General features: G+C 40.7%; 1 protein-coding gene across 1 annotated transcript in view; it reads left to right on the top strand.

Annotated features, from left to right (window-relative positions):
* Window positions 1-12,214, top strand: part of LOC128741879 (uncharacterized) — a 99,679-nt gene that overhangs the window by 73,950 nt on the left and 13,515 nt on the right. The window contains exons 3-4 of the mRNA XM_053837982.1: window positions 754-970; window positions 1,232-1,504. Of these exons, the coding sequence (XP_053693957.1) occupies window positions 754-970; window positions 1,232-1,504 (490 nt within the window). The remainder of the gene's footprint in view (window positions 1-753; window positions 971-1,231; window positions 1,505-12,214) is intronic.

Raw genomic sequence — 12,214 nt, 5'->3', positions numbered from 1 at the left:
ATTCAATTTCAATTAAATTCAACGTGGGTTTTATCGTGATACAAAAACATATTGCTAAACTTTCCCTCAAGAAACCACAGCCATTGGCCAGACAATCGAGCTGCGAGTTACGAGCCATTGGCTAACTATATCTGGAATGGCCACCTGTTCACCCCAATTTGTATTTTTTTGTTCTCACATGAACGAACAGCAGCAGCGGTCCCATTCAACATTATGAGTAAACATAAACATTATACTGTCGTATGAAGCGGCCAACTCATCAAGAACCCGTTAGTGGTTTGGCTTTCCACGCCCTTTCGGGAAACATTACATGAAAAAGAAAAATAAACATATTAGGACAGTATATCGTGTCGTGGTAGGTACATAAATACCTACACTCCAGCAACACCGAAAGAGCTTGTCCTAACATCATCTAATTATATCATTAATTATTAATAGTCAAAAAATACCTTTTTTCGGGCATCAAAGCAGTAAAGCTAGCTTCGAATGGCGTGCTTCAGCAAGCCATTAACCTAGTTTGGGACTAAAGCCGTATATGCTTTTTTTCCTTTCTGCTATCTGAATTCTAAATGAATTAACAGTAATTATCGGTTACTTCCTTACGGATATTTGTTGCTAGTGTTGGGATTAATTTAAGTTAGTTTTTTTGGTAGTTGATTACTAAATCGATTGAACTGTACCTGTTTTGATTAGTTTACCTGTACACAAAAGTATAGTTATTGAAAGTCAATTTTTACGCTCTACTACTTTCAGACGAATTCTGCGAGGATTTTCCGCACAACTTGATTCCCACGCCCGGTTACTGGATCGAATGTTCCCGCCAGAAGATTGCCTTCCCGAACCAGCACACCATTTGGGACGATAGCGAATCTGAGCACGAGGATGCTGCACGGGGTGGCATCGACCCACCGCTGGAGCGAAACTGCAGCGACCTCTACGAGGACGACGAAGATTCGGACAATGTGCCAAGGTAGCTGAAACATTAGCACACGCACACACTGGTGACCGTGCTTTCTTCTTACAAGGATCTGTCCTCGCAACAGCTCATTTCATTCTGTAGCCAATCAATGTAGAAGTAGAGTAGAATCGATCTTTTCTCTCTCTCTCTGTTTCTTTACATCTTTCAAAAACACACATGCTTTCACACTTACATTTAACACCATACACGCTTACACACACTCATACACGCACGCACGTACACCAAACGGGTGATTTCACTCGCACTCACCAGTCAGCGTTTCCGCAGAAAAAAGACAGCAATCGAGGAACAGTGGGAACAGCAGCAAGGTTTCGAACTTACCTCCGTCGAGCAGGAAACGTACGAGAAGTACTTCTACGGGACCGAGCACTGGAACTACTTCACCAACGACGAGGACCTCGGTCCGGTCATCCTCTCGATCAAGCAGGAAACGATCAACGGGCGCGATCAATTTCGGATATTAGTTAGAGCTATATCGTACACCGTACATGGACTGATACCAGCCTCCTGTGTTTTTGCTGATAGGTGAGTGGCCGTTTTTCTATACTTAATATCTGAGAATGTCGACCATAGATAGTGCAAGTTTGCATACATATGACGATAAGTTTTGGTAAGATATTCTTCAAAGAGTTATGTCCGTTTGTCTGTGCCCAAAACCGAGTAAAAGTTTATTTTGCTAGGTTCCATGCGGGACGCTGCAAAAATCTATGCAGAATTCAATAATTTCCGGTAACTTTTCAAGGCAAAATATCGTGGAGGCCATTTTGTTCAATTGGTAACTTGCGGCTACGGGACCCCCCTGGTTTCGAACATTGATATATGACTTGTTATTTGCCGGATAAAACAGAGAGGTTTTGAAGCCCTCCGGAAACAATCATATATAGAACGAACTACCGTCGACTTGCAGCTTGCAACCAACTCGAAGCAGTAAAGTAATCTATACCTATAAAGAAGGATTTCTGTCTGTCTGTCTGTCTGTCTGTCTGTCCGTATGTTCCTTATAGAATCGAAAACTACTGAACCAATCGGCATGAAAATATGCATGTAGAGGTTTTTTGGGGCCAGGAAAGGTTTTAGTGATGGTTAGAAACCCCTCCCCCCACTAAGAGGGGGGGCTCCCATACAAATGAAACACAAATTTCTGCATAACTCGACAACTAATCAAGCAAATAGAACAAAATTTGGCTTGTGGGTGTTTTCGGTGACAAGAATTTATTCTATGATAAATTGAGACCCCTCCCCTCTTTATAAGGGGAATTATAACTCCTCTCCTCTTTAAAAGGGGGGGCTTCCATACAAATTTCCTCATAACTCGAGAACTAATCAAGCAAATGGAACCAAATTTGGCATGCGAAGGTTTTCGAGGGCAAGAATATTTTCTATAGTAAATTAGGACCCCTCCCAACTTTAAGAGGGGGGGCTCCTGTACCAAAGAAACACAATTTTCCTCATAACTCGAGAAGTAATTAAGCAAATGGAACCAAATTTGGCATGTGGGTGTTTTTGGAGACAAAAATTTTTTCTATGATGAATTGGACCCTTCCCCACTTTAGGAAGGGGGGCTCCTATACAAATGAAATGCAAATTTCCTCATAACTCGAGAATTAATCAAGCAAATGGAACCAAATTTGGCATGTGAAAGTTTTCTAGGGCATGAATATTTTCTATGGTGAATTAGAACCCCTCCCCACTTTAGGAGGGGGGGCTCCTATACAAACGAAATACAAATTTCCTCATAACTCGGGAACTAATCAAGCAAATGGAACCAAATTTGATACGTGGATGTTTTTGGAGACAAAAATGTTTTCTATGATAAACTGGGACCCCTCCTCACTTTAGGAGGGGGGCTCCTATACAAACGAAATACAAATTTCCTCATAACTCGAGAACTAATCAAGCAAATGGAACCAAATTTGACACGTGGGTGTTTTTAGAGACAAAATTTTTTTCTATGATGAAATGGGACCCTTCCTCACTTTAGGAGGGGGGCTCCTATACAAATGAAATACAAATTTCCTCATAACTCGAGAGCTAATCAAGCAAATGTAACCAAATTTGGCATGTGAAAGTTTTCGAGGGCAAGAATATTTTCTATGGTGAATTGAGACCCCTCCCAACTTTAAGAGGGGGGGCTCCTATACAATCGAAACACAAATTTCCTCATAACTCGAGAACTAATCAAGCAAATAGAACCAAATTTGGCATGTGGAGGTTTCTAGAGGCAAAAATATTTTCTATGGTGAATTAGGACCCCTTCCCCTTTTAAGAGGGGAGCTCCCATACAAATGAAATTCAAATTTCCTTATAACTTGAGAACTAATCAAGCAAATGGAACCAAATGTGGCATGTGGGAGATTTTGGAGTCTTGAATTTATTTTACGATAGTTAGAGACCTCTCACCCCTGTGGTAGGGGGATATGGACTCTCATACAAATAAAACAGAAATTTTTGCGAAACTCAAAAACTAATCGAACTCGAGAAATTCGAGACTCTTCCATAAAACATTAGTCAATACAAGACCACAAAAACTATCTATAGTAACACTAGATCATTCAGGACGAGACGGTCGCGAGTGTTGCCGGTGACCCGCCGTCGGAAGCGCCTCCCACTGGGGGGCTTGCAAAACTCGAGATTGTGACAAAGATCATCCGAGATTCATGATTTATGTACAACACAGGTTAATTTGTGGCAATACGAAGTTTGTCGGGTCAGCTAGTATCGTTATAAAATAATATGAAGACCAGAAGTCCCATATTGCCACCTTGAGGAACAGAGAAATTAGTAAACTGGAAGGAGAAAAAAAGTTAATCGGCAACCGCAGAGCACTCTTAAATATGTAAGAACTTAGTTATTCCGTATAGTTCCGCGAAGCACAGAGTCACACAGTTTTCTTTAGTAGTACAAACCATTTATTTGATCGAATGTTGGTTTTATATCCGTACAGATTGACTTGTGCTTTCTGTTCTATATGGAATACGAAGGTTGACGTGAAACCCAAATGCTTGTCGCTCGCGGATCGACTAGGCATAAATCTGTGTTGGTCAGAAGGAAGACTGTATTTTGTTCTAGCAAGAACAAAGTTGCTAACTACTATTAACCCCTGTCGTAGCATTTTCAGATGTTCCTCTGCAATGGTCGCCACTTCTGAAGAGCAGGAATATGAAAGTCTGCTTCCAGATTATAAAAAACTCTCCATGTTCTAACGACTTATCTGTCTATATAACCTTCATAACTCCGGGATGCCTACACGGATCTTCATTATAAATGGCATACATGTTAATGTCATGTCAGTTCGTCCATGCTTATCTACATTAAACCAACAGGAATATTAGCAGAAGCGATTACAGCATCCGTATAAGCTTCACATTTTTTAACAAAAACCGTGTAACGTAAAATTTTGTAAATAGTTTACATGATTATTCGTCGAGATATACATTTGAAAGGAACACATAATGTTTCCTTTTCCATTTAACAACTTACTTAGGTGACTTGCCATACTAAGACAAAGCCTAATGAACAAAGTTTCGCCAATTTACTCGGTTGTGGGCTGCCGCTCTTCAATTCCGCAGACACCGGGTACTCTCTGCCAGATCTCACTCCTCCTTTTTCAAAGGTTGTCTAACCATCCTGGTCGCTGTGTCCTTGGTTATATTGTTCCTAGCGGATTAGAGACAAACACCATCATTGCAGCCTCTCTGTTCCTGGTGCCGGTGGAGTTTCCGAAGAGAACCATTTTCGTCGCACCGTCGTCTGGCATTCTTACGATGTGTCCAGCCCATCGTATCATACTAAGATTTGCCAGAGTTGCGATGGGAATCTGTCGAGTACTTGTAGCTTTCCATTCGAACGTTTTCGCCACTCTGCTTTCAGTTCGTACATCGCCAAATAATAATGTTGTTGTCAGCAATTACCAGCGATTCCAAATACACGATCTCATCTACCACCTCTAGTTCGTCTTCTTTCAGCTTCTTTTTTCATGTTTTCGGACTTGGACACATTTATTTTATTTATTAACCCAATCCTTCTAGACTCCGCTTTCAGTATGACGTAGATTACCTCCGCCGTCGCAAAGTTCCTGGCTATGATATCAAATCATCTGTGAAGCACAGAAGTCGACTACCTTTGCTGAAAATTGTGCCACTCGTTTCGATGACCTCTCGTCAGATCATCTTCTCATAATCGATGTTGATTAGCATCCTTGCCTCAACCTTCACCACGTCTTAGAGGGTCTCGAGAGTGTTCCCGAGATGCACAGCACTGATCAGCCGCGTCAGTTTGTCGAAAAATACGTGTTTGTGCCATAGTCTGCCACAGCTGGTTTTGGTCGACTATATCGTATGCTCCTTTGAAGTCAATAAAGATGTGATGCGTGGGCACGTTGCACTCCCGACATTTCTGCAAAATCTGTCGGATGATAAAAATGTAATCTGCACTGGTGCGAGTCCCAATGAAATCCGCCTATTAATTCCCTATAAAACTTGTGCTATCGGTGATAGCTCGCGTAACAAGATCGTGAAGAGTACCTTGTAGGCGGCGTTTACCATTCCTCCAATAGTTTCTGCTCTTTACAAAATTTGGGCAAACCCCAGTGTAGAGCCGTCGTCAACGTTTTACGTTAAAGTATTCATTGATGAACTGCTTCCACCTGTCGATCACTTCGCGCTCGTTTGTGATCAGATTATTCCTTCCCTAGTCCCTACACGTGTCAGGTTTCAGTGTGTAGCTTCTACGGAATTGATTCACCCCTCTCGTAAAAGTTCTTCGTGTCATTAGCTCGGAACATTTCTTCTAATTCCTTACGACATCCGCCCTCCTTCTGGCACTTTTTATTGCTCTGGATCGTGGTCAACTGGTCGGTATTTGGTCGAGTTCTCCCTAGTGGAACTTTGGCGAAATTTCGTCTTTATCGAAGTTGAATGAAGTTGCACGAAATTCACCATAGCGTTAACTGTGTTTTAATGGTATAACGACCCTGCGCGCTATTCAACCCAATTTCGAAATCTCTCCAGTATCCGGATAATCAGATCCCGGTTAATCCATGCAGAAATATAAGTAGTCGTGTTGGTCATAGGCATAAAAACATAAAACCTTTCCAAGAACGGTGGACACAGTTTCGCACATTGAAGTTAAACACAACAAAACGCTTATTTAAACTATTTCTTCTACATCCCTTGTTTATCCAGGAGAAACAAACATACGAACAATTTTTGTAGACTACCTCAATCTAATTGACCGACGCATCACCACCAGCCGCTTTGCCATTTACGACGGGTAACCTCTTGGTTCGATGAGAGTGCACACGTTAAGTGACGAGAGGCGGGAGGCGCTCTCCGCTTGACTGAATTCGTTTATCAATTTCTTTACCACAGCATGCGCTGAGCATGCGAAATGAACTTATGCGAGAATGAGAGCGAGCGAGGCACCCACATGCGGAATGCCATTTATTATTAGGAAGATACGAATAGGAAGAATAGGAAGATGAGATCCTCATACTAAAAAATCGTTTAGAGACGCCAAGTAGGTGGGGACATTCCCCTTTTATTTTTGGCCAGAACAAAACCCACTGGTAGAAGAGTTCGTGTATTTGGGATCGCTGGTGACCGCGGACAACAACACTAGTAAGGAGATCCAGCGGCGCATCCAAGCGGGAAATCGGGCCTACTTTGCCCTTCGTAAAACGCTACGATCAGGAAGCATACGCCGCCGCACGAAGCTAACAATGTACAAAACCATTATTAGACCGGTAGTTCTTTATGGACTTGAAGCCGTGACGCTGCTTACGGAGGACATACGCGCCCTTGCCGTGTTTGAGCGGAAAGTGCTGCGGACGATATTTGGCGGAGTACAAACTGAAAGCGGAGAGTGGCGGAGGCGTATGAATCACGAGCTACAGGCACTGCTTGGGGAGACTCCCATCGTACATCTAGCGAAAATTAGCAGGCTACGGTGGGCCGGACACGTCGTAAGGATGCCGGACGACAGTGCGACGAAAACGGTCCTCTTCAACAACCCCACCGGCACCAGGAACAGGGGGGCCCAACGTGCACGATGGCTCGACCAGGTCGAAAGCGATTTGCGACTTCTGAGACGACTAGGAAATTGGCGACGAGTGGCCCAAGACCGAGTTGAATGGAGACGAGTGCTTGAAACAGCACGAGCCACCCCGGCTCTATGCTGCTGAAGAAGAAGAAGAAGGTTAGAGTGATATATGATATGTATATGATTCGATTTTCGACCGTAAACCCTTATGGTTGGCGACAAGATTATTTAGTTCTTTAGTTTTTAGTTAATAAGGCCGAAGGGGGTTCCCGCATCCTGTCGTATACTCCGGAACTTTTCACTTAGTACCGCGGTAGCGGCCTCTCCGATGGCCATCTTCGAGCGTTGAAGGCAGTGCCTTATCCAGTATTCGTGCGTAGTTCTCGGCTGATTACGGGTTACGGTTTACAGTTTTGAGTGCAAATGTTCTGCTACTAGTTGATGGGGAGGATCAATATCCAGGGCGTCCATATCCCTGATGACGATCTTGATGTCCCGTGGCGAACAACTATCGTACGTTAATTCCTGTCGTGCATCGTCGGGTCTGCTTTCAGTTCGTGGGTGCTGAGTTTGCGGGCTTCAAGCTGTTCGAGCAGGACCCGGTCGTCACTTATGAAATTTATTGATTGCAGTTCCACTTAACGCGTTTCTATTCGCCAGTCATGTTTCTTTGCCTTGATCTATACCGAATATTCCTATCTGTATTTGCCAGTGTGTCCGTAGTAATTATTGTTTAGGTTATTTGTCTTATGAGGGCCACGGTACCGAATCTCATAATATTCTAGCTTGACTACCGTTTCTTAATTCAGTCATCAGCTTCGGATCAGACGTTGTCGTGAGCCACTCTCAACCTGCAGTACAGGCAGCCCGAGCAGGAGCGAAGAGCAAAATAATATCAAAATGTGTTATGGAAATCGAGTAACTCATATCAAAATTTGGTCTTGTTTTGGCTGACATAGTTAGTAAAACAACAAAAAATAATATCAAAATTTTGCTCCTTTTAGGCCAAAAGAATAACTACTTATGTTACTTGAATAACAAAGCAATAATATGACTGTATTCAGAGTTTGGAATAACATATTTTGGTATTATTGAATAACAAAAACAGTAGCATATGACATATTACAAAATCAATTCATATAATATTTATAATTTAAAATCTCTAATCAATAAATTTTTTTTATTAAATATATCGAATGTCATTTTAAGGTCACAATAAGATATGATAACAAAATCAGTTACTAAACTCATCTTACAACCAATGTTCCAAATATCTACTCAATAACAAAATGTGTTATCAATGTATGTCCATATTTGTTCAATAACAAAATATAGCATTATAGTTCAGTTTGATATTGTTTTTATTTTATTTTGCTCTTCGCTCCTGCTCGGGAGACGCAGACCGCAGAGATTGTTACACGCAAAATAATCCACACGTTCTTTCCACGTGAAAAATCACGTAAATTTCTATACAGGTAGTTACATGACTTTCAGTTAAACATTATTGGAAAATACAATAACATCTATCTGATTTCCACGTAAATGCACGCATACTAATGCAAACTACGTTAAATTCACGTAAATAATACGGGAAAAGTTAGATGGAAAATAATCACATAACTTTTCACGTAATTTCGACGTGAAAATTATTTTGAGTGTAAGAATGAATTTAGTAGAATAAAAAGCAAAGTTTGATAATAACCCAAGTAAAAATTCTGCAAAGCGTGTTGCAGAAAGAATGTTATCATCCATCGGTTTTTATGTCACAAGTAGCAACGAAAATGATTTTGCTAAAGTTTGAGATTAACCAGTTGAAACAACTAGTTTTGAAAAATTGTAAAAAAGTGATGGCGGATTGATTTTAAATCTTATATATAAAAATGGATTTCTGTCTGTCTGTCTGTCTGTCGGGATGTTCCTTATAGAATCAAAAACTAATGAACCAATCGGCGTGAAAATTTGCATGTAGAGGTTTTTGGGGCCAGGGAAGGATCTTATTATGGTTAGAGACCCCTCCCCCCATTAAGAGGGGGGGCTCCCATACAAATGAAACACCAATTTCTGCATAATTCGAGAACTAATCAAGCAAATGGAACCAAATTTGGCATGTGAAGGTTTTTGGAGTCAAGAATTTTTTCTATGGTGAATTAGGACCTCTCCCCACTTTAGGAGGGGGGGCTCCTATACAAATGAAATACAAATTTTCTCATAACTCGAGAACTAATCAATCATATGGAACCATATTTGCAATGTAGGTGTTTTCGGAGACAAGAATTTTTTCTATGATGAATTAGGACCCCTTACCTTTCCAGGAGGGGGGGGGGCTTCCATACAAATGAAATACAAATTTCTTCTTAATTCGAGAACTAATCAGTCAAATAGAACCAAATCTGGCATGTGTAGGTTTTAAGAGGCAAGAATTTTTTCTATGGGGAATTAGGACCCCTTCCCACTTTAGGAGGAGGGCTCCTATACACATGACAAACAAATTTCCTCATAACTCGAGAACTAATCAAACAAATGGAGCCAAATTTGGCATGTGGAGGTTTTTAGAGGCAGGTTTTTTTATGACTTTAGCCGCCTCACCCCTGTGGTAGGGGGATAAGGACTCTCATACAAATAAAACAGAAATTTTCGCGTAACTTACAAATCAATCGAAGTCGAGAAATTTTAGACTCTTCCATAAAACATTAGACAAAAACAAGATCATCAAAAACTATCGATTAGGTTTATTCATTTTTCTAGGTCTACTGACCTCTATTACTTTCTTCCAGTTGGGTCCGAACGAACGACAGCGAGTAAGGAGAGTATAACCCCTGCGAAATGGTACTTTCCACGAAAACATTTTCCGTGAAATGGTACATCCCGCGTAAGGTTTTTCGCAAAATGGTATTCCGCGAAACTCTGTATTCCGCGTTATGGTCAATCGAGAATTGGTGTTCCGCAAAACGGTATGCGGCGAAATGTTATATAGTCATGGCGACTATTTTAATGCTATCCGCTTTATTTTATCAGGCTAAGCAATGGGGGAGTTTTTTTACTTTACTCTGAGGAAAATTTGAATATTAAACCACCAATGAACTCCTCAGAAACTTGCAAAACTCGAGATTGTGACAAAGGTCATCGGAGATTTACGATTTATGAACAACACAGTTTAATTTGTGGCAATACGAAGTTTGTCGGGTCAGCTTACTAGCTGACGATAAAATTTGATGCGCATATGCTGCACAACTACGGAGACTGCGGAAAATTAATTATTTATTATATGGGATATTTTATTGTGTTCACTATAAACTAAATCGACTCGGATGATCTGACAGTAAAAATTTAATTTTTTGCTCACATTTCAAGTATTTTCAAGTTAACATTTTTTTATTATTATAGTCACTTTAACAGCTTGGATCATTCGTGACTTCTGCGGGGTTGAGATTCGAACCCGGGTCCTCGGCGTAAGTGGTGTGAATGCTAACCACTACGATGGGATTGACCCCTCAAGTTAACATTGATTTTTGAAGCGTCAAATTAATTTGGAATAAAGTTTTCTTCTTTTCTTTAATTTCAGACAGATTTAGCTTTTTACCAGAGCAAGCTGTATGCTTTATAGCTTTGTAGCAAAAAGCTTCAGTAAATTATGGCGGCGGCTGTCAGGCAGCGAAAAGCATAAGATACTATTTAGTAAACTCCAACAGTTTTTCGAATTAATGTTTTAAAACGAAACATTGGAAAAGTAAATCTCTTGATATATAAAAAGCACCTGAATGATCAAAATCTTTAAAAGGTCTTAAATATAAAAACAGTTCACCTAAATGTTTGTCATATCAAACATTTACTCTTCCCCAAAACAGTATATAAAAAACCAAATACGGCGAATTTCTCTTTAGAATATCATAAATAAGGACATAAAAATTTAGAATATCGCGACAAAATTTGGACACCCCTAAACACACACAGCTTCGGAAATACATAAACAATGAGTGAAGTATTTTGCAGAGTGGTAGACGTATGTCTATTCTTTCTGAAAATATAACACTTGTTTATATTACAAGCGCTCAGCGTAAAATGGCGTCGAAAGAAGAGCAGGTGCGAAAGCAATTGAGTGCGGTCGCAATGAAAATCCGGATCTCTCGTTAAAAAAACTTGCCAAAAAGCTTGGATTTCCTCCTAGCACTGTTCACAGTGTTTTAAAATCGTTCGATATTCGCTTGACAACAGCTAGGAAGAAGGGAAGTGAAACAAAAACGGATCTGAGGAGCCTCCACGAGGATGCGAAGTTAAAACAAATATTACGGAGGAGACCATATCTTTCTGTACGTACCATTGCTCGTAAAATAAAAATGACGCCAGCATTCGTGCACACTTCTAAGCAACGACAAGGCATGAAGTCTTTCAAGATGAGGACTGTGCCGAACCGTAATGATAAGCAAAATACGACGGCCAAAACACGCACTTGTAAGCTTTATCGCGAATATTTAACGAAAATTCCATGCGTTATAATGGACGATGAAACGTATGTCCTAGAAGGCTTTAAACAGCTTCCTGGTATGCCTTTTTACACTGCCATGAAACGGAAAGGCGTTGCAGAGCATTTTAGGACAAAGAAGAAAGCCAAGTTCTCCAAAAAATATTTAGTATGGCAGGCCAAATGCAGCTGTGGTCGAGCAAGCAAAAGTTACATCACTACGGGAACGGTTAACAAGGAAATATACCGTGAAGAATGCCTGCAGAAATGATTGTTACCGTTCCTACACAGCCATGATGTACCGTCGCTGTTTTGGCCTGATTTGGTATCCTGTCACTACGCCAAAGATGTTTTGGAATGGTATGATACTGATGGAGTCCATATTGTACCGAAGGAGGCGAATCCACCTAACTGTCCAGAGTTACGCCCCATCGAGCGGTATTGGGCTTTGGTGAAGAGAGAGCTGTCTCAACACAAACAACGAGCAACAACTATAGTTAAATTTCAAAAATCTTGGACAAACGCAGCTAAATTAGTTGCCAACAAGTCTGCACTAATCCTCATGGCAAGGCTAAACTCCAAAGTTCGCCAATTTTTCAAGCAGACCAAATAAGTAATGTTAATTTGTTTGATAATTATTAACGATACACACATAAATGATATAAAATTGTTTCGTGGATTAAACTTCTAGCAAATTTGTTTTATTGCAAAATTGAGGTGTCCAGATTTTGTCGCGA

Source organism: Sabethes cyaneus, chromosome 3 (genome assembly GCF_943734655.1).
Source record: "Sabethes cyaneus chromosome 3, idSabCyanKW18_F2, whole genome shotgun sequence".
NCBI classification, from domain to species: Eukaryota; Metazoa; Arthropoda; class Insecta; order Diptera; family Culicidae; genus Sabethes; species Sabethes cyaneus.
The sequence above is the reverse complement of the archived record's forward strand: the minus strand, read 5'-3'. Positions and strand labels throughout refer to the sequence as shown.